The 21419-nt window shown below is 41.3% G+C and overlaps 1 protein-coding gene across 5 annotated transcripts; it reads left to right on the top strand.

Annotated features, from left to right (window-relative positions):
- Positions 1-540: 540 nt before the first annotated feature.
- Positions 541-19559, top strand: oplah (5-oxoprolinase, ATP-hydrolysing). Of its 5 annotated transcripts, none has more exons than XM_058406932.1 (28): positions 541-671; positions 2799-2975; positions 3082-3273; positions 3436-3550; positions 3757-3880; positions 3999-4200; positions 4342-4507; positions 7858-7996; positions 8506-8573; positions 9957-10267; positions 10507-10619; positions 10741-10911; positions 11161-11298; positions 11457-11595; positions 11834-11946; positions 12024-12175; positions 12288-12448; positions 12771-12884; positions 13205-13379; positions 13481-13665; positions 13793-13939; positions 14087-14221; positions 14306-14455; positions 14571-14728; positions 14862-15022; positions 17505-17602; positions 17692-17862; positions 19078-19559. In XM_058406932.1, exons 2-27 carry the CDS (start codon positions 2805-2807, stop codon positions 17854-17856), a joined length of 3963 nt encoding a protein of 1320 aa, XP_058262915.1. In that variant the 5' UTR covers positions 541-671; positions 2799-2804; the 3' UTR covers positions 17857-17862; positions 19078-19559. The 5 variants fall into 5 exon arrangements, 4 of the variants coding, with proteins under 4 accessions (XP_058262915.1, XP_058262916.1, XP_058262917.1 ...); XM_058406933.1 differs by having other exon boundaries at positions 3999-4194; positions 19078-19558; XM_058406934.1 differs by having other exon boundaries at positions 12771-12872; positions 19078-19558.
- The last annotated feature ends 1860 nt before the right edge of the window (positions 19560-21419 follow it).

Genomic DNA, 21419 nt, shown 5'->3' with positions numbered 1-21419 from the left:
GTTGTGCCATTCATTAATAAATGAGAATTGCATAATTGTATGGAAAACTGGTGTGGTCTAAGAGGAATAAAATTGTCTTCGTGATCTCAAATGTTTTTAAGCATTAATGATGTGAAATAATATAAATAAACGTAACTCCCCAATGAACTAGCAGGTTGCTTTGTTTAAATAAAATCTAAAATATACTATACTCTGTGTGAACACTATACAAGTGTTCAAGCACATTTCTGGTCTATAGAACATATAGTCTATAGAAAGTACTGTACGTCAAAAGGAAACGTTGTTTTGTTTAGACATCATCTTTAAAGATTTGTTGTATGCAGTTCAAATAATGTAACAAATATTGATTTGGTTTTATGAAAGTATTATAATTATCAGTAATTAAACAAATCCAGATTAATGCCGCGCATTATTTAATACCGAAGCATGCACGTGTGTGCCCTATGTATCGCCCGCTTTAACGATTAAGGGGCGTGGCTTAGCATGTGACACATGACGCTTCTGGAGTTAGCCCCTCCCCCGTGTGAAAGCAGACCCCTATACGTGTGTGTGTGTGTGTGTGTGTGTGTGTGTGTGTGTGGTGGAAGAGCCGCTATCTGAGCACAGGACGGGGATTATACATTGTTTCGGCTTAAATTCGACACTTGGGCTATATAAACTAAGTGAGCACGGTATGTAAACGCTTTTATCTGGATGTTTTTGCCCGATTAGAATTAATGAGATATTCAGCCATACGAGACACAATGAAGGTGATTATTGAGGTCGTTCATTCTCTTGTCCTGTCTTAAAGGTGAAGCTGAAAATACCATAATAAAGTTAGTTTATTAAACTGTACTGGTTTCCATGTTGAACTCTTTCTTTTCATCTGTTTTCCACATAGAAACACAATACATTTATTTCCAATATTTTATCTAAAACCTGTAACTGAAGTAGATTTCAATGAGATTACATCATGGGTGTACACAAAAGAAGCTCATAATGCTAAAGTTTGGGGGAAATCAGTATAGTTTACATGCACAACATGCTCCTGCTCAACATGCTCCTCCGTCCAGCCACGTTCACACACAAATGGCCAGGAGGCGTTCCTACTGCTGGTTGCCATAGTAACTGCGCACCTAGCATTCCACTTGGCACCGGATCGGTTTCCTTTTCTTGCCTCTACAATAGAACATTCTGGGAGGGAGAGTGTTTGTATATAAAATTCATAAGTGTATATTTGCATCATAACATCCGAGATAAAGAAGAAGCAGTGTGTGTGTGTGTGTGTCTGTGTTCTGCCACGGAACACGTGCGCTCTACTGTCTTCACTCTCATTGGTAGTTAATTACCTCCATATTTGCATAAAGTTAAAATTTTCTCTACTTTGTTGCGTCACTGGACACGCCCACATCTTGTCCACTGGTGTCGCCTGTATCGGCATCTCACATTAACAATGAGCCGGTGGCTTTTTCACTGCAAGTCTCAGCATATGTGAATGTAAGCATGATTTATGTGTAAAGCAATCTGTGACTTTTTGGAAGATGATGGAGTAATTTAGTTTTGTTTTTTTTTTCGTAATAAGCCAAACAACAATGGCGGAACATTGGTTCAAACAGGATCTCCTACATCAGGGAGATATGGCATTACACTTTACTTGCACAAGCTCAGGGGACACCAGCAGGTGTTTCAATCAATCGAAAGAGCTATTTGGGCAACACCAAACAGTACTTTCCCTCAAGACAAAGGCAGGATTTGTCACAGAGGTAAGTAGGAGGAGTAAGAGGAGCAGAGACAATCGCCATCCTGTTGAACCAGTTCAGTGCCTGTGTTTGCTGATATTACTTTGAGAGAGATTATCAGTGACAAGGGCATGAAATTGCTGTGCATCACTATGCAGCTATTCTATTTGTTCTGTTCTGCCACTGGATAGAAACATAGCAAGAGCTGCCTCACATGTGTCTGAGTGTGTGCAACAGCAGCTCTGACACACTCCCTGAGCTCCTCTTCTTGTTTTAGGTGATATAAAACCACTGTCATCTTGAACGATTCCTCTCTGGCCTCCAACAATACTGTATGTACTCTAATGAATACAGGAGTCATCCATCCACCCATCCATTTTCAGTATTGCTTATCCAACACAGGGTCAAGGGGAGCCTGGGGCCTTTTCCAGGGGACTCGGGGCACAAGGCAGGGGACACCCTGAATGGTGTACCAACTCGTCACAGGGCACAGTCACACATACTCATGAACCCATTTACACACCTTAGTGATCAGCTTACGACACGTCTTTGGAAACCAGAGTACCCAGAGGAAACCCCTACAGCACAGGGAGAACATGCAAATGGTTTGTAAAAGAACACACCTCATGAAGACCAAGGGGTTATCAAAACAAGTCTGGGAACAACGCTGCCAAGAGTAGAGCATCCAGTAAAAGTCAGTGACGGTGTAAGGAGGGTGAAAGAGCAGCAACAGGCCAAGATGATGCTACCACCACCATGCTTTATAGTTAGCCTGTTCTCTAGGTGAGAGATTTATGTAGCAGTTTGTTCCAAGGCTAAAAAGCAACAGGCTTATGGAAAACGGTGTGTGTGATTGGTGTGTCTATAAACATCAGATTTATTGTGTTGTTTAGTTTGAGTTTAAGGTAGGATTGCTCATCAGTCGCGGCTGTGGTTTATATCACCTCCACCTTCTACTGGATCAAATACACAAGCACTCAATCTCTGGCCTATAGAACATGGACAGTACTGGATGTGAAAAGGTTTGTTGTTTTGTTTGGTTTTATTCATTCATTCTTTTCGTTTGATTCGTTTGCTTAGTTCAACATGGCCGACTCTGATGGGAAGTTCTGTTTCGCCATCGACCGCGGTGGAACCTTCACTGATGTCTTCGCTCGCCTGCCAGATGGTAAAGAGCGAGTGATGAAGCTTCTCTCTCACGACCCGCAGAACTACAGAGACGCTCCTACAGAGGGCATTCGGCGCATACTGCAACAGGTGAGAGGGAGACAGAGAGAGAGAGATGGAGGAAGAGAGGAAGATGGCATAAGAGTGAGAGAGACAGAAAGATAATGTGAGACAAAACTGGTTGGATTTCCTACAGGAAACAGGACAGAGTTTTCCCCGTGATGAGCCATTGGACTCGTCTCTGATTGGCTGGATTCGCATGGGCACGACGGTGGCAACCAACGCTCTGTTGGAGCGACAGGGAGAAAAGATGGCGCTCGCTGTGACACATGGCTTCAAACACTTACTGCACATTGGCACACAGGCTCGACCTGACCTCTTCGACTTGGTAAATACATTTGCATACACACACACACACACACACACACACACTACTGCACATTATCACAGAGGCTTGATCTGATCTCTTCAACCTGGAAGTGTGTGTACGAGACCATACCTATGTATGTGTATTTCTGTGTGTGTGTGTGTGTGTGTTAATGCATCACAGGAAGTGCGAGTGCCTGATGTGCTTTACGAAGAGGTTATCGAAGTGGATGAAAGAGTTGTCCTGAAGCAAGATGGCTGCCGTTTGTCGAGCAAAGAACCTAAGCGGATCGTCAAAGGTATCAAACGGTTGTGTGACGCTCCCTCCCACTGTGTGTGTGTGTGTTTGTGTTCTGTGTGAGAAATGCACACAGTCAAATATTTATAAGGTAATCTTTTCTCTGAGAGAACACCTTTGACCAATCAGAATCCAGAATTAAACAGTTCTGTGGTTTAATGCTGCTGCCTCGTATTTCTGTGTGTGTGTGTGTGTGTGTGTGTGTAGGTAGTACAGGTGAGACTTTGGAGGTGTGGACTGAGTTGGACCTGCATTCTGTGGAGAAAGATCTGAAAGCTGTGCTTTCTCAGGGAATCACCAGCCTAGCAGTGCTCCTGCTGCACTCGTACATGTAAGTGTGTGTGTGTGTGTATGTAGAGATACACACATGAATATCCTTTTCCAAATGACTAATTTGTATCCGTGTTCATTTTATCATGTGTGTGTGTGTGTGTGTGTGTGTGTGTCAGGTACCCGGACCATGAGCAGGCAGTGGGCTCTCTGGCTCGGAGGCTCGGTTTCACTCAGGTGTCTCTATCCAGCGAGGTGATGCCAATGATCAGAGCCGTGCCTCGTGGCTACACCGTGTGTGTAGATGCCTACCTAACACCTAAAATACACCAGTACGTCAGCGCCTTCACCTCTGGCTTCGAGGGACGACTCGCCGTGAGTGTGTGTGTGTGAGATGTAACTTTAGAACTGACTCATATCTTCATGCTTAATGTACTTGTTATCTTAAACACACAGGTACCTTGAAATCTACTGTGAAAGGACATGTTTTTGTGTGTGTGTGTGTGTGTGTGTGTGAGACAGGACGTGGACGTGCTCTTTATGCAGTCAGATGGAGGTTTGACTCCTATGGATCAGTTCTGCGGTTCTCGGGCGGTTCTGTCCGGCCCAGCTGGAGGAGTCGTGGGTTACGCCCTCACCGCTTACACCAACACACACCACACACCCGTCATCGGCTTTGATATGGGAGGTGAGACGCAGAGAGACAGATGGAGTGTGAGAAAAGAAGGAAAGTGGTTGGACAAAGAAATGCTGATAAATTTTTCCCATCTTCAAGAAGCCTCTTTGCTCTATTATCAGGAATTGTTCCATTTTACTACATGCAGTAGTTTATCTTTACCCCCAAGGTTTCCATGTTGTCATCTTGAGTCTTGAGTTTGCTAAATTTATAGATTCATTTCTCAGTATTAAAAAAGTAAAAAGCTAAAAAGCAATTTGCTTTTCTAAAAAGCATTTCTTTTTGGCTTTTAGTTTCATTTTAATTGAAACACTTTTTGCCCTTACTGTTCATAATTTATTCTTTAATCATCACACTCAATTCAAGATTTTCAAGTATGAAAATTTTAGCACAGAATTTACAGCAGTCAACTTTCAGTTTGGTACTTTTCGAGGTAATCCATCCACCTCACAGGTGTGGCATATCAGGATGCTGATTAGACAGCATGATTATTGCACAGGCGTGCCTTAGTCTGGCCACAATAAAAGGCCACTCAAAAATGTGTAGTTTTATCACACATCACAATGCCACATATGTCGCCAGTTTTAAGGGAGCGTGCAATTGGCATGATGACTGCAGGAATGTCCACCAGAGCTGTTGCCCGTGAATTGAATGTTCATTTCTCTACTATAAACCATCTCCAAAGGCGTTTCAGAGAATTTGGCAGTACATCCAACCGGCCTCACAACCGCAGACCACGTGTAACCACACCAGCCCAGGACCTCCACATCCAGCATCTTCACCTCCAAGATCGTCTGAGACCAGCCACCCGGACAGCTGCTGCAACAATCGGTTTGCATAACCAAAGAATTTCTGCACAAACTGTCAGAAACCATCTCAGGGAAGCTCATCTGCATGCTCATCGTCCTCATCGGGGTCTCGACCTGACTGCAGTTCGTCGTCGTAACCGACTTGAGTGGGCAAATGCTCACATTCGATGGTGTCTGGCACTTTGGAGAGGTGTTCTCTTCACGGATGAATCCCGGTTTTCACTGTACAGGGCAGCTGGCAGACAGCGTGTATGGTGTCGTGTGGGTGAGCGGTTTGTTGATGGATCATTGTGGATCAAGTGGCCCATGGTGGCGGTGGGGTTATGGTATGGGCAGGAGTATGTTATGCACAATGAACACAGGTGCATTTTATTGATGACATTTTGAATGCACAGAGATACCGTTACGAGATCCTGAGGCCCATTGTTGTGCCATTCATCCACGACCATCACCTCATGTTGCAGCATGACAATGCACGGCCCCATGTTGCAAGGATCTGTACACAATTCCTGGAAGCTGAAAACATCCCAGTTCTTGCATGGCCAGCAAACTCACCGGACATGTCACCCATTGAGCATGTTTGGGATGCTCTGGATCGGCGTATACGACAGCGTGTTCCAGTTCCTGACAATACCCAGCAACTTCGCACAGCCATTGAAGAGGAGTGGACCAACATTCCACAGGCCACAATCAACAACCTGATCAACTCTATGCGAAGGAGATGTGTTGCACCGCGTGAGGCAAATGGTGGTCACACCAGATACTGACTAGTTTTTTTTATTTATTTTGTTTTATTTTTTTTGTGGGGGGGGGGCTTTTAATTTAAGTGCCATAATTAAAGTCCTTCCGGGTTTACAGGTAGTCATCTTCAAAATTCGCACAGTTTCAGAGAGATTTGTCAACAATGAAATAGTCATCTTGAACAAATTTCTAGTTTTAAAGAATTTCTTAAATATCCAGCTTACTTTTGATTGATATCATAGTTTCCCTCTGTTTTAATAGTCTTTAAAGGTTTTAGCAGTATTTCACTACTTTACCATAAGATTTAACTTGTAAATCTTAAATTTTGAAGCAGCCAACATCCAGTCTTATCCAAGCTCATGTTCTCATTTCTTGGTCCAATTTCCAGGAACCTCCCAATCCTCTAAATTTCACAGTAGTCTTAATGTTTTGCTTATGTTGTAGATGATTGATTCCGTTCTCAAGTAGTCATACAAGATTCCTGACTTATTACATGAAGTTCCAAAGGTTGAGAAGTTTACATTTTAGCATATTTGGATAGTTTATTTTCAATTTTGCAGTAGCTGACATACAGTTTTCTAGGAGCACAGTCAGGTGATTAAGTAATCTGTTTTTCCAGTTATGAGGGCAAAACATTACGTCATTCTATAATATTTCCTGTTCTTAAGACTTAGCCTTAAGTATTAAATATTGTAACATTTTATAAAGTTCCTCCGTTGTGATAATAATCATCAACATTCCGCAACTTTTTCAGCAGTTATTCAACATTTTGTAGTAGTGTTTAATTGGAGGTACTAGTTTTGATGCAGTTGTTCCAAATTCTTGACAAATTTCCGTATTTAAAGTATTTAAAAGTAAGTATTTAAATTTAAATACACTATATTGCCAAAGGTTTTGGGATGTCTGCCTTTACATGCACATGAATGTAATATGGAGTTGTTCCTCCCTTTGCAACTATAACAGCTTCAACTCTTCTGAGAAGGCTTTCCACAAGGTTTAGGAGAGTGTTTATGGAAAATTTTGACCGTTCCTCTAGAGGCATATTTGTGAGGTCAGGTACTGATGTTGGATGAAAAGGCCTGGCTCGCAGTCTCCGCTCTAATTCATAATTCAAAAGTATTCTATCGGGTTGAGGTCAGGACTTTGTGCAGGCCAGTCAGGTTCCTCCACACCAAACTCACTCATCCATGTCTTTATGGACTTTGCTTTGTGCACTGGTGTGCAGTCATGTTGGAACAGGAAATCCCCAAACTGTTCCCACAAAGTTGGGAGCATGAAATTATCCAAAATGTCTTGGTATGAAGCTGAAGCATTAAGAGTTCCTTTCATTGGGACTAAGGGGCCGAGTCCAACCCCTGAAAAACAACACCTGAATTCAATGATTTGGAGGGGAGTCCCAAAACTTTTGGCAATATGGTGTATAACTTTGTAGTAATCTTAAATTCTGAAGTAACCAGCATATGGTTTTGGTCAGTATTCGAGAGTTCTTTGTCCAATTTCTTAAATTTTTTGCCAGATGGAAGGATCTGCCTTTGTTTCATGTAGTCCAGGTAAACTTAGGACAAGATGTTAGAGTTTTATAAAAATCATAAAAGTATGAATTATCCAAGTGCAGGTAAAACCCTGCTGTTAGCTTTGAGACACTGGTTTACCAGGATAAAGCTGTTTGTTTTGAGATTCTGTTTCTTTTTACTACATGTTTATGTTTTCAGTGGGTGTGGACAATGGGACAGAAGGAAATTAAGAGAATGGACAGTGCTATGAGTTGAATGCTTTGTGTGTTATTTTGTGTGTGTGTGTGTGTGTGTGTAGGTACCTCGACAGATGTGAGTCGCTATGCTGGCCAGTATGAACACGTTTTTGAGTCCACAACAGCTGGGGTCACGTTGCAGGCACCTCAGCTGGACATCAACACCGTTGCAGCGGGAGGAGGCTCTCGACTTTTCTTCAGGCAGCTAACACCCACACCCACACACACACCTAGTATTTCAACCTTTCCCATCAACTGTAGCCTCTTTTACCTTAGAACCAAGATTTTTCATACTGGGGTCAGTGTAGTTACATGACCCTCCTGTAAAACATTGTTAGCAGTCCACACAGTAAACCTAAAGCAATGAGGATGTGAAACATTAATGCCTGAACTCTTTAATCATGTTCATGCTTAAAACTAAAACTAGTCCTGGTGAAACATTCTTTTCTTTTCTAGGCCAGAGATCTTCCTCTGTCCTGAACCCACGCCATTTCAATAACAAATTCTTGTTTAAGAGTAACAGATAGAACAGCATATCAGTGTTCAAGCTGAAATTAAAACATCCACAAAGACAAGTTTCAAGTTAGACTTCAGAAAAAAATGCTTTAGAAATATTTTACTGAAATTGTATCACGTAGGAATGTACGCAGAGCTTGGACCCTACTGTTTTTTTTTTTTTTTTATCTTTGAGTATGTTTACAATTCTGTAGGTCTGGGATGTTTGTTGTTGGTCCCGAGTCAGCCGGCGCTCATCCTGGTCCAGCTTGTTATCGGAAAGGTCAGTGAGCCACAGTATAACCATGACCTTAAATAAATATTTTTCCTCATTTCTTTCCAGGTCTTTAGCTTTAGCTCTTTAGCTCTTTCTGATGTATTTCTCTGTATTTGTGCCTTGCCTATGTCTTTACTTGTTCCATCATCCCCCTTTATGTTTTCTCACTAAATATAATATAAACTGCTTTATTCTATTAAAATGATATTTATGTTTTGGTGCTTGCTCTAATATGTGGATGGATCACTTTAGAAAACACTTGCATTCAATTGAAGGTCCATTGTTGCTTATCATAACAAGTAATTATGTTAAAACAAAATGCACCCAGGATTTGCTTTGGTCCAGAAAGCCCTGACAAAGACCCAGAGCAAGACCAGATCCTCAAGAACAAGATTAGATAGATCACCCAGATCAAACTCAGGCCCTCAAGAACAATGTCCCCACAGTTTACTCCAGTGCCTCTAAGATTCAATGCCCAAAATAAAGAATAAAGCGTACCAGTACCTAAACCAGATTCAGATTCAGTCCAAGACTAGAACTCCTGTCGACCCAATTAAAGAACATGATTCACAAGACACATACCCCAAAAAATGTGTTTTGAGGAGACATGAACCAGACGTTCACGATTCAGATCATAACAATCAGGCACAGATAAAGGCACAGATGCTCAAAACTAAGACCAGGCCACAAAGATCCAGACCACAACTCTGACCAAGACAAAAAAAAAGAAAGATAAGACACTGTAAGACCAAAGCCTTTCCTTCAACTCTCAGAAGGCCTTAGAAAGACCCCAAACAAAACCAAGACGACTCCCTGCTCCAAGTACGAAAATTCAAGAACAAAAGACTAAAAAAGGCTAGACCCAAAACAAGACCAGTTCCTCAAGACAAAGAGCAGGATCAGCAGTCAAAGAACAAAGCAAGACCAAGATTAGTCCATAAGGAACCAAAATAAACCCTAGATCACCTTGCCAGGTCCCTCAAGTCCCAAAAGGAGACCAAAACTTGTCCCTTAAGACCAGATCAAGACCGGTCCCACAGAATCTTTAACAAGACTAGGTCAACAAAGACCAGACCCTCAAGACCAAAAACCTGACCGAGACCAAACCCCATGCCCAAACTCTCGCAACTCACAAGAAGACCAGTTTTTCAAAACACAAACAAGACTAAGACCAGCCTCCTAAGATGCATAACCCATATCAGACATTTCTTAAAACTCAAGTGAAGAACAAGGCTAGTTTTTGAAGAACAAATCCATGTCCCCAGTCCCTCAACCAAACTTTTAGACCCAGACCAGTTCCTCCAGGCCATGTTCAGGAGAACATGTTGATTTGAACCCTTTAGCTCTTTTGTGCAGTAATTCAGTGTAATGTATTATTTTGCCCTACAGGGGGTCCTCTCACAGTCACGGATGCTAATTTAGCCCTTGGCCGTCTGCTTCCTTCATTCTTCCCTCACATCTTTGGTCCTGGAGAGAACGAGCCTCTCTCCATAGATGAAACCATGAGCCATTTCCAGAAGCTTACCAAAGAGATCAACCACTTCCTGTCAGCCAGTCAATCACAATGCGATGGAGACAATCACATAAATAGTGACATTTCAAAATATGGCAAATCAGAAATGAGCGTGGAGGAGGTCGCCATGGGATTCATCAGAGTTGCTAATGAAGCAATGTGTCGACCAATCAGAGCACTGACACAGGTACAATTTATTGGAACTGCTTCTCTAATAATGTCATCTTTAGTCAATTGTGCTATGTAGCACCTCCTAGTGGACGATTGTTGTATTTCTATTGGTATTTGTACGTTATATACAGTATTTGTATGCTACTCTCTGCTATAGAAGCTCCCCCTTGTGGAGAATCTTCAGGCTGCAACAGGTTCAGTGGGTAAAAACATCAGAAGAGCAGTCCATGTAACAACAGTATTCTCTTTTCGCAGGCGAAAGGCCACGATACGTCTCAGCATGCGCTGGCGTGTTTCGGGGGAGCAGGCGGGCAGCACGCATGTGCCATCGCACGAACACTGGGCATGAAAACCGTCTACATACACAAGTACCACCTCCATGTTGTGTCTTACGTGATTGGTGTCAAATTTAATGTCTCAACTGTTTGGAAACATCCATATTCATATTACACCCCAAAACACACACACTGTCTTTCTCTCTCTCTGTAGGTACAGCGGTGTGTTATCAGCATATGGTTTGGCTCTAGCGGATGTTGTAGAGGAGATTCAGGAGCCGTGTTCTCTGCAGTATAACACACACTATTATTCAGAGCTTGACTCACGGATCCAGCAACTCTCACAGCGCTGCCATGACACACTGCAAAAACGGGGATTCAGCAGGTACCAACACACACACACACACACACACATGGAAATTTCATAGAAAAATGAATTGGCGTTAATAATGTAGCATTCTCTAAGAATGAGATAGCATGTATGAGATGTAAATAAATATATATGAGGTTTAGTGTGTTTGCAGATGGTGGTGTAACCTGCAGTGTGTACAGTACAGTAAGGCTGGATTAATGTTGTGTAGATGATACTGAGCAGTCTGCAGTGTTGAGTGTTCACCTGCGCCATGTTGGACAGTTCTCAGATCACTATGGAGGTTTTCCTGCACATGCGTTACAAGGGAACAGACTGCGCTCTCATGATCAGTGCCAGTGATGCACCGGCTCACACTCAGTCCTGCTGTTCCGGAGACTTCCGTACCGCCTTCACCGCACGGTAACACACCCTGTAGCATGGCGTCTCATCGTCCAGACCTCACCTCACACACCTCACAAGTTTTATCTTATTCAGTAGCGCTCCAGTTGTAGTTCTCATTGTTTAATTTCTATATCTATACTAGCTTGATAACTTTGTGTTTTTTATACCCTGAACAGCTACATGAAGGAGTTTGGCTTCACCATCGCTGACAGACCCATAATGGTGGACGACATTCGTGTTCGTGGATCAGGAAAATCTGGAATCAGGACAACGGCCACGGCTCAGACAGGAAGTCAGCCACCAAAAGTGACACAGGTGAAAAAAATAAACCTTCAACGCTAAAATAAACCCAACAAACACACAGTGAACAGAATAATCTGTCACTGAAACTTCACTGAGAGTACTGAGAGTTCATATTCACCTTTTTCTAGTGTGGATGAATCATAACTCCAGCAGACCTTATGCCAGTTTCCTGGAAAACTTGAGAGCTGTTTGTCTTGGAGATAAGCGTTTCATTATATCTATGCTGGTTTGTTGATTTTTCCTCACTCAGATGACCAAGTGCTACTTCGAGGACCGATATCTGGACACGAGCGTGTTCCTGTGGGAGGATCTGTCATGTGATCACAACATCGACGGCCCAGCGATCATCATCGACAAGAACAGGTGTGTTTAAATCTCTGATCTTTCAGTCCACACCACAGCAGCGCTCAAACTCGATTAACTGACCAGTCATTTTCCAGCACTATCCTGGTGGAACCAGGCTGTTCAGCCTGTCTGACCCCGAGCGGAGACGTGTGTATCGCCGTGGGAACTGACAGCAAGTGTGTCCTGGGGACAGAACTGAACGCAGTGCAGCTATCCATCTTCTCTCATCGCTTCATGAGTATAGCAGGTAAGAAGTTTTTAATAGAAATGAGTTCACATAAGGAGCAAAACACTGTGTGTGATGATGTTATTGTTATTGTAAATACTCTCTCTCTCATTCTTTGTATTTTTACACACAGAGCAGATGGGCCGTGTCCTACAGAGGACCTCCATTTCTACCAACATAAAGGAGCGGCTGGATTTCTCCTGCGCTGTGTTTGGGCCTGATGGAGGTCTGGTGTCGAACGCTCCTCACATTCCTGTGCACCTGGGAGCCATGCAGGAGACCGTGCAGTACCAGGTGTGTATACAGTACACACACACACACACAAACGGTTGATGAGAATTAAATGAAGAGTTCTCACACTGCAGTCTGTCTTGCTTTCTGTCTTTCTTTCTTTCTTTCTTTCTTTCTCTCTCTCTCTCTCTCTCTTTATTTCTCTCACTCTCTTTGTGTCTTTTTATCTCATTTTGTGTGCGTCTTTGTCTGTTTCTCTCTCTCTCTCTCTCTCTCTCTCTTTTGTCTCTGTTTGAATGTTTGTTTTTCTTTCTTCCATTGTTTCTCTCTCTGTCTGTCTATTTGTCTATCTGTCTGTCTCTCTCTCTCTCTCTCTCTCTCTCAGTTGAAGACGATAGGCAGCACTCTGAAGGAGGGAGATGTGATACTGAGTAATCACCCGTGTGCTGGAGGAAGCCACCTGCCCGACCTCACCGTCATCACACCGGTACACACAACTGTGTGTGTGTGTGTGTTTGTGTCATTATTAATTAATATATAATTAATCTTAGAGGGAATTTTAATTATACAGGATTATAACAGAGACATTCACTCTACTTCAGTATGAAAATCATCTGATCCAGAGGGCGGAGTTACCTGTGGGCTCAGAAAATCAGATAAAGCCTATCACAGTCTGATATGCACAAATATGCTTATTATTAGAAAATGATGCCATGGAGAGACTTTTAGCTCATGTTACTGATGGCTGTTTTAATCACTGAAACGTCTTGACTGATCAAAAGATGCTGAACAGATTTTTGTGTCTCTCTTTGTGTGTAGGTGTTCCGTGAGGGTGTGAGTGGCCCGGTGTTTTTCGTGGCCAGCAGAGGGCATCACGCTGATATTGGGGGCATCACTCCAGGGTCTATGCCCCCTCATTCCACCTGTCTCCAGCAGGAGGGGGCGCTCTTCACCTCCTTCAAACTTGTCACTGAGGGAGTCTTCCAGGAGCAGGGTTAGCTGTCTGTCTTGTAGCTCTTGTGGCTTTTTTACGCTTTATGATCCCATGTCTGGAAAGTGACATTTTTACAATTTTTGTTTTCTTCCATGTTTCAGCGGTGACTGAGGCTCTCCTAGCTCCTGCTCATTACCCAGGATGCTCTGGGACGCGTAATCTCCATGACAACCTGTCAGACCTGAGAGCTCAGGTGGCAGCCAATCAGAGAGGGAGTCATCTGGTGGGGGAACTGATTGACACCTACGGACTGGACGTGGTGCAGGCATACATGGGCTACATTCAGGTGTGCGTGTGTGTGTGTGTGTGTGTGTGTATTTGTGTGTATATGTGCATTTTTGTGTATGCAATTGTATGTAAGCAGTATAATTAAAACAGAACTGTCAAGGTGTAACATTACGCTGTGTGTGTAGAGTAATGCAGAACTGGCTGTCAGAGACATGTTGAGAGAGTTTGCACGTCAACGGCGTGAGCAAAGCGGCTCGTTAGATGTGGAAGCTGAAGATCAAATGGATGATGGAACACCGATTAAACTAAGAGTTCAGATAAATGAACAAGAGGTATCTCTCTCTCACACACACACACACACACACACACAATATAGACAATATACATTCACTTATGTTTATTGATGCACTTAGAGTTAGCTGATTTCACTTATACAACTTAAACACACTTTTTCTGTGTGTCTGTGTGTGTGTGTACAGGGCAGTGCTGTGTTTGATTTCTCAGGTTCAGGTCCTGAGGTGTGGGGTAACTGTAATGCTCCTCGAGCCATCACTCTCTCCGCTCTCATTTACTGCCTCCGCTGCATGGTGGGACAGAACATCCCTCTCAATCAGGTATACACACACACACACACACACACACAGATGTTTAGATTGTCCGGTTGTCACTCACATTTTGTGTGTGTGTTTTCTCTGCAGGGCTGTCTGACCCCCATCAACGTGATCATCCCTGCTGGCTCCATCCTGCAGCCTTCCCAGAATGCCGCAGTGGTCGGAGGAAACGTGCTGACATCACAGCGAGTAGTGGACGTCATCTTCCGAGCGTTTGAAGTGTGTGCTGCATCACAGGTTAGTGAGCATTTGAACTTGGTTAGTGAGCACAGCATTAGTGAGCATGATACAGCGCATGTTACACACACACACACACACACACACACACACTAAGGCATGTTTTTTTCCAAAGGGCTGCATGAACAACATCACATTCGGCAATGAGAAGTGCGGCTACTATGAAACAGTCGGGGGAGGAGCAGGGGCGGGGCCAGGCTGGAATGGGCGGAGTGGAGTCCACAGTCACATGACCAACACACGCATCACCGATCCTGAGATTCTGGAGAAGAGGTGATTCTCATAAACAAACACACACATGCAGCGCCTGTGTTTCAACAGATCACTAGTTATTGCAGCAGGCTAGCCAAGTGTTTGCATATTAAATGATATCCTTTCTCTCTCTCTCTCTCTCTCTCTCTCTCAGGTATCCAGTGGTGTTGGAGCAGTTCTCTCTGCGAGCCGGATCTGGAGGTGGGGGTCGGTATGATGGTGGTGATGGTCTGATCCGGAAGCTTCTCTTCAGAGACGAAGTGATTCTGTCAGTGCTGACGGAGAGACGCTCCACACAGCCATACGGTCTGCAGGGTAATAACCTGCTGCGTTAAACACCTGCCTCAGTAAATACTCTCTAATTAAACACCTGCCTCAGTAAATACTCTCTAATTAAACACCTGCCTCAGTAAACACACTCCTAATTAAACACCTGCCTCAGTAAATACTCTCTAATTAAACACCTGCCTCAGTAAATACTCTCAAATTAAACACCTGCCTCAGTAAACACACTCCTAATTAAACACCTGCCTCAGTAAACACTCTCTAATTCAACATCTGCCTCAGTAAATACTCTCTAATTAAACACCTGCCTCAGTAAATACTCTCTAATTAAACATCTGCCTCAGTAAACACTCTCTAATTAAACACCTGCCTCAGTAAATACTCTCTAATTAAACACCTGCCTCAGTAAATACTCTCTAATTAAACACCTGCCTCAGTAAATACTCTCTAATTAAACATCTGCCTCAGTAAACACACTCCTAATTAAACACCTGCCTCAGTAAACACTCTCTAATTCAACATCTGCCTCAGTAAATACTCTCTAATTAAACACCTGCCTCAGTAAATACTCTCTAATTAAACACCTGCCTCAGTAAATACTCTCTAATTAAACATCTGCCTCAGTAAACACACTCCTAATTAAACACCTGCCTCAGTAAACACACTCCTAATTAAACACCTGCCTCAGTAAACACACTCCTAATTAAACATCTGCCTCAGTAAACACACTCCTAATTAAACACCTGCCTCAGTAAATACTCTCTAATTAAACATCTTCCTCAGTAAACACTCTCTAATTAAATACCTGCCTCAGTAAACACACTCTAATTAAACATCTGCCTCAGTAAACACACTCCTAATTAAACACCTGCCTCAGTAAATACTCTATAATTAAACATCTGCCTCAGTAAACACTCTAATTAAACACCTGCCTTAGTAAACACTCTCTAATTAAACACCTGCCTCAGTAAACACTCTCTAATTAAACACCTGCCTCAGTAAACACACTCTAATTAAACATCTGCCTCAGTAAACACACTCCTAATTAAACACCTGCCTCAGTAAATACTCTCTAATTAAACACCTGCCTCAGTAAACACTCTCTAATTAAACATCTGCCTCAATAAACACACTCCTAATTAAACACCTGCCTCAGTAAATACTCTCTAATTAAACATCTGCCTCAGTAAACACTCTCTAATTAAACACCTGCCTCAGTAAACACACTCTAATTAAACATCTGCCTCAGTAAACACACTCCTAATTAAACACCTGCCTCAGTAAACACACTCCTAATTAAACACCTGCCTCAGTAAACTCTAATTAAACATCTGCCTCAGTAAACACACTCCTAATTAAACACCTGCCTCAGTAAATACTCTCTAATTAAACATCTGCCTCAGTAAACACTCTCTAATTAAATACCTGCCTCAGTAAACACACTCTAATTAAACATCTGCCTCAGTAAACACTCTTTAATTAAACACCTACCTCAGTAAACACTCTCTAATTAAACACCTACCTCAGTAAACACACTCTAATTAAACCTCTGCCTCAGTAAACACACTCCTAATTAAACCTCTGCCTCAGTAAACACACTCCTAATTAAACACCTGCCTCAGTAAACACACTCCTAATTAAACACCTGCCTCAGTAAACACTCTCTGATTAAAAACACTCCTAATTAAACACCTGCCTCAGTAAACACTCTCTGATTAAAAACACTCCTAATTAAACACCTGCCTCAGTAAACACTCTCTAATTAAAAACACTCCTAATTAAACAGCTGCCTCAGTAATCACACTAATTAAACACCTGCTGCCATAAACACCTGCCTCAGTAAACACTCTCTAAATAAAAACACTCCTAATTAAACACCTGCCTCAGTAAACACTCTCTAATTAAAAACACTCCTAATTAAACACCTGCCTCAGTAAACACTCTCTAATTAAAAACACTCCTAATTAAACAGCTGCCTCAGTAATCACACTAATTAAACACCTGCTGCCATAAACACCTGCCTCAGTAAACACACTCCTAATTAAACACCTGCCTCAGTAAACACACTCCTAATTAAACACCTGCCTCAGTAAACACTCTCTGATTAAAAACACTCCTAATTAAACACCTGCCTCAGTAAACACTCTCTGATTAAAAACACTCCTAATTAAACACCTGCCTCAGTAAACACTCTCTAATTAAAAACACTCCTAATTAAACACCTGCCTCAGTAAACACTCTCTAATTAAAAACACTCCTAATTAAACAGCTGCCTCAGTAATCACACTAATTAAACACCTGCTGCCATAAACACCTGCCTCAGTAAACACACTCCTAATTAAACCCCTGCCTCAGTAAACACACTCCTAATTAAACCCCTGCCTTAGTAAACACACACTTCATTAAATATTTGTCTTGTTAAACACAAAGCTCATATACTTGTTGCACTAAACACACACTTAATGAAACACCTACAAATGCATATTTACGTGTGTGTGTGTGTGTGTGTCAGGAGGACAGAGTGGATCAGCTGGACTGAATCTGCTACAGCGAGCTGATGGACGAGTGTTAAACCTGGGAGCAAAGACCTCGGTCAGCCTCCAGCCTGGGGTACGACCTGTGTGTGTGTGTGTGTGTGTGTGTGTGTGTATAGAGTATGAATATGCACTCCTAAACACACTCTCTCACTCCCCCTACAGGACAGGTTTGTTCTCCATACCCCCGGAGGAGGAGGTTATGGTAAAAAGGAAGAGGAGGAAGAGGAGGAGAAGCAGCCCTCATCCTCTAAGCGGCACTGTTTAACCCGAGCGTTCGCTGAGAGAGGGAGTGTGTATGAGTATCGCCGAGCTCAGGAGAGTGTCTGACCAGAGGTGTGTGTGTGTGTGTGTGTGTGAGTGTGTGTGGGTGTTAAGGCCAGTTTAGTCACTGTTTTTATTATTAATGCATTTGATGACGGGTCAACTTGGAATTTCTGATTTGGAAAAACCCGTAAACCCCGAGTCCAGCAAGTGACGTCAAATTAAAACGTAGCTCTTCATACCTTTAGATGAGTAACACTGTATGGACACTTACTGTATAAACTCTTACTGTACTTTAACTCTAACAGTTCACTCAAAATGCATCACTCGTTACAGTTAGCATGCTAGCTTATTGCTAACTGAAGATAATGCAGATTTTCCCACTTTGTAGCTTGAACACAGAGGAAAGACTTCCAGTTTCCGAGATAAGTTCCTAACTTAGAGCCTCAGAAGCTCCGCCCACAATCTATCAGTTGTAAACAACGTTTTTCCATCGACAGAAATGTAATAAAATCCGGTACTAAGTAATACCGTCAGTCTGTGAATGTTCCACTAGCATGCTAAACCTTGCTACCCTTTCTCTCAATTTATTTCACCTGTTTCTGTACATAGGGCAAACTAAATAAATAAACAGATCTACCTCGTTCTCATCTAAACTATGACATCTCGTCATAGTTTAGACTGGCTGTGGTTACCCAAACTGCATCTCCTACCTGATCTGTGCACAATTCATTACACTTCCCAGCTCTCTGTGTTTTTTTTAAGGAAACAGTCTAGCTTTAGTAATAGTTTTTATATGTCGTAATGAGGTTATGACAAGGTTCGAAATCTCACTCTTTTAGTACAAAACTTGTTTTTAAACATTATGCCTTTTATATTATGATAAAAGTTTGTATTGCAGGATTTCTAGGTTTTAACTGTAGGTACACATATTAAGATGATGGTACACAGATTAAGATGGTTTGGACATGTTTAGAGGAGGGAGAGTGAGTATATTGGTAGGAGAATGTTGGAGGCAGAGAGGATTTACAGATTTACAGATTGTTTACCTGATCTGTGTCACTTACCTAATTTGCACCTCTCTCATGCAGTAATCTTGTAGTCTGTGTAATCGTCATGACATTTTCTCAGCGCAACCTGCAGCAACCATGAAATGTACCTATAAACAGATAAAAACTAAGCCAATGCACTGTAAAGCTCACTACTCCAATGTGAACAAATACACTCCTGTTACATCTCCTGTCATTGCAAACTGTCTCACTGTGTTGTTTTTTAATGTTCATGTAGCCTCCTGGTGGTCCAGCAGCAGGATCCTATGCGCTCATTGCTGTGGCTGAGGTTCGATTCCCAGGCAGGGAGATAACCCAGCCACTGAAGAGTTAACTCAGTGCCGGTCCCAAGTCCGGATAAAATGGGAGGGTTGTGTCAGGAAGGGCATCCGGGGTAAATCAAAGCATGCGGACCAAATGATCTGCTGTGGGAAACCAAACAATAACAACATGTATAATAATGTGGACTGTAACAAAAAATAAATTAAATGTATCTGAAAACGTAAACTACGTTTCTCTAATACGTTAACCAGTAATAAATACATAGAATGTGGTTTAAATATAAAGAACAATTCCATACATAATACATAAAAACTCATTTTTAAAATTTATGAATAAAGTGGACTTTACTGTTTTAAATAAAAATGAAATCACTGATTTTTTTTTTTTTTACGTTTTTTTTATTTGTAGAAATCGTTTTGAAAAATCTTTTTGGGGGAAAAAAGCTAAATTAAATGAAAAATATATAAATTTAAATTAATACAAAAATAATTTTAAAAAGGGTAATGAATGTGGTCATCAATGTTTATTCTGCATACAAAAAATGAAAATAAAAAGCCGATATTTAAAACTGAAAATATATTCTGAATTTTTACTCTTAGTCTTTGCACGTTTTCCCAGTGCTTTAAGGGGTTTGAGCTGGGGTCTCTGGTTTCCCCCCCTGTAGTGTTGTCCAGTGTGTGTGTGTGTGTGTGTGTGTGTGTGAGAGAGAGAGAGATTCTGCCCTGATATGTTTTGGCACCCCATCCTGAGTGTCCTCACCTTGACCCGTGACCCCATATAGGCTAACTGCTACAGATGATGCAGGATGGATGGTTCTGATGTAATTTCTCTGATATATTTCACCCACAACATCTCTGGTTTGTGTTTAAAGTTGTGTTTCTGCATTAATCTGTGATCAGGGCAGTGAATAAAGCTAGAGCACTGAAGCTTCACAGATTCCTGAGTGTGATAAGAACAGCAGGGAGTCGAGCTCATGCTCATCATTAGCACAGATCAGCGCTGAGTGAGTCACTGAGATCTGACTCAGGGTTTTATTTTCGAAAATTCGTCGTAAAGTTTCTTCAAATTTTCCCTTTTTTGTTATTTATTTATTTATTTATTTATTTAACAATTTTATAAATAATCATGTATCATGATAATTCTCCATGCTAAATTTATAAAATAATTTCTTTGTAAATTATTTACCTTTTTAAAGGATTAGTTTATCTGTAAATGTACAGTATATTAAAAAATATTTGCTGTACTCTAACCTGTACAGTTATTTGCCTGATTAACAATTTATTATGTTTGAATTTGTCATTTAAACACTTTCATTTATTTATAGGTTTATTTTATAAATAAAACTATTTTATTGTGGCATATTTACATGATAAAATCACTCATTTGTTAATTATTTAAATATATTTATTTATTTATACATTTTTTTAAGAAACAAAAATAATTGTACGCAAATCCTGTACATTTATATGATTAAATTATTCAACATTTAAGTGTATTAAATTATTTAGCCATTAAGTACATTTGTTTATTTGTAAATGTATTTCAATTTATTTTTGCCTGGGCATTATTTTTACATGACTAAAATTATTTATTATTATTTTCTTTAAATTTTAATTCAGGAATCTTTTTATTTTAAAATCATTATTTTACTTTAAAATCATTAGATAATTTTAACGTCTCAGTTCTTTTATTTAACTTTTAGTTAAATTATTTATTTGATAATTAAGTTGTGTTTTTCCATTATATTTACTATATCTTGTTCATTTATTTAAATCTACCATATCCACTGAGCCGTAATGATATCCAGTCAAATCCAATCTAATGTTATGCTACACATCTGTAAGTGACACAGTTTTATTCAGTATTTGAAACCATTTTGGACTGCTCTGAGCTCCACAGTTACAGTGATGGTGTAAAGATCACCGTGCAGCATCATTACGTCTGATTATAACACCATGACGCACCCTATGGCTAAACTCCTGCTCGAACATGCGGCCCTTTTACGGTGCTGCGTTGCGAATTGTGATGAGTTTTATCTCTGTAAAGAAGAGCAGATCCGAGAGGTAAGAGGGTGGAGGAGTGTAAAACAGAGAGAGACAGGCAGTGAGACACAGCAGGACATCGAGTGAGGCACAGCAGAAGGAAGACAGATCAAAGACTCTGAACCATATCAGTGATTTCAGAGATTAAACTGATACACTACTAGATATCAACTTCCTATTAGACACAGAGTGCACTATATAGGGTGTAGGGGCTGTTATAAAATCCCTGTTAGACATGGTGTATTTCACAGGGTGT

This window comes from Hemibagrus wyckioides, linkage group LG13 (genome assembly GCF_019097595.1).
Source record: "Hemibagrus wyckioides isolate EC202008001 linkage group LG13, SWU_Hwy_1.0, whole genome shotgun sequence".
Taxonomy (NCBI): Eukaryota; Metazoa; Chordata; class Actinopteri; order Siluriformes; family Bagridae; genus Hemibagrus; species Hemibagrus wyckioides.
This window is presented reverse-complemented; position numbering and strand designations above follow the sequence as displayed.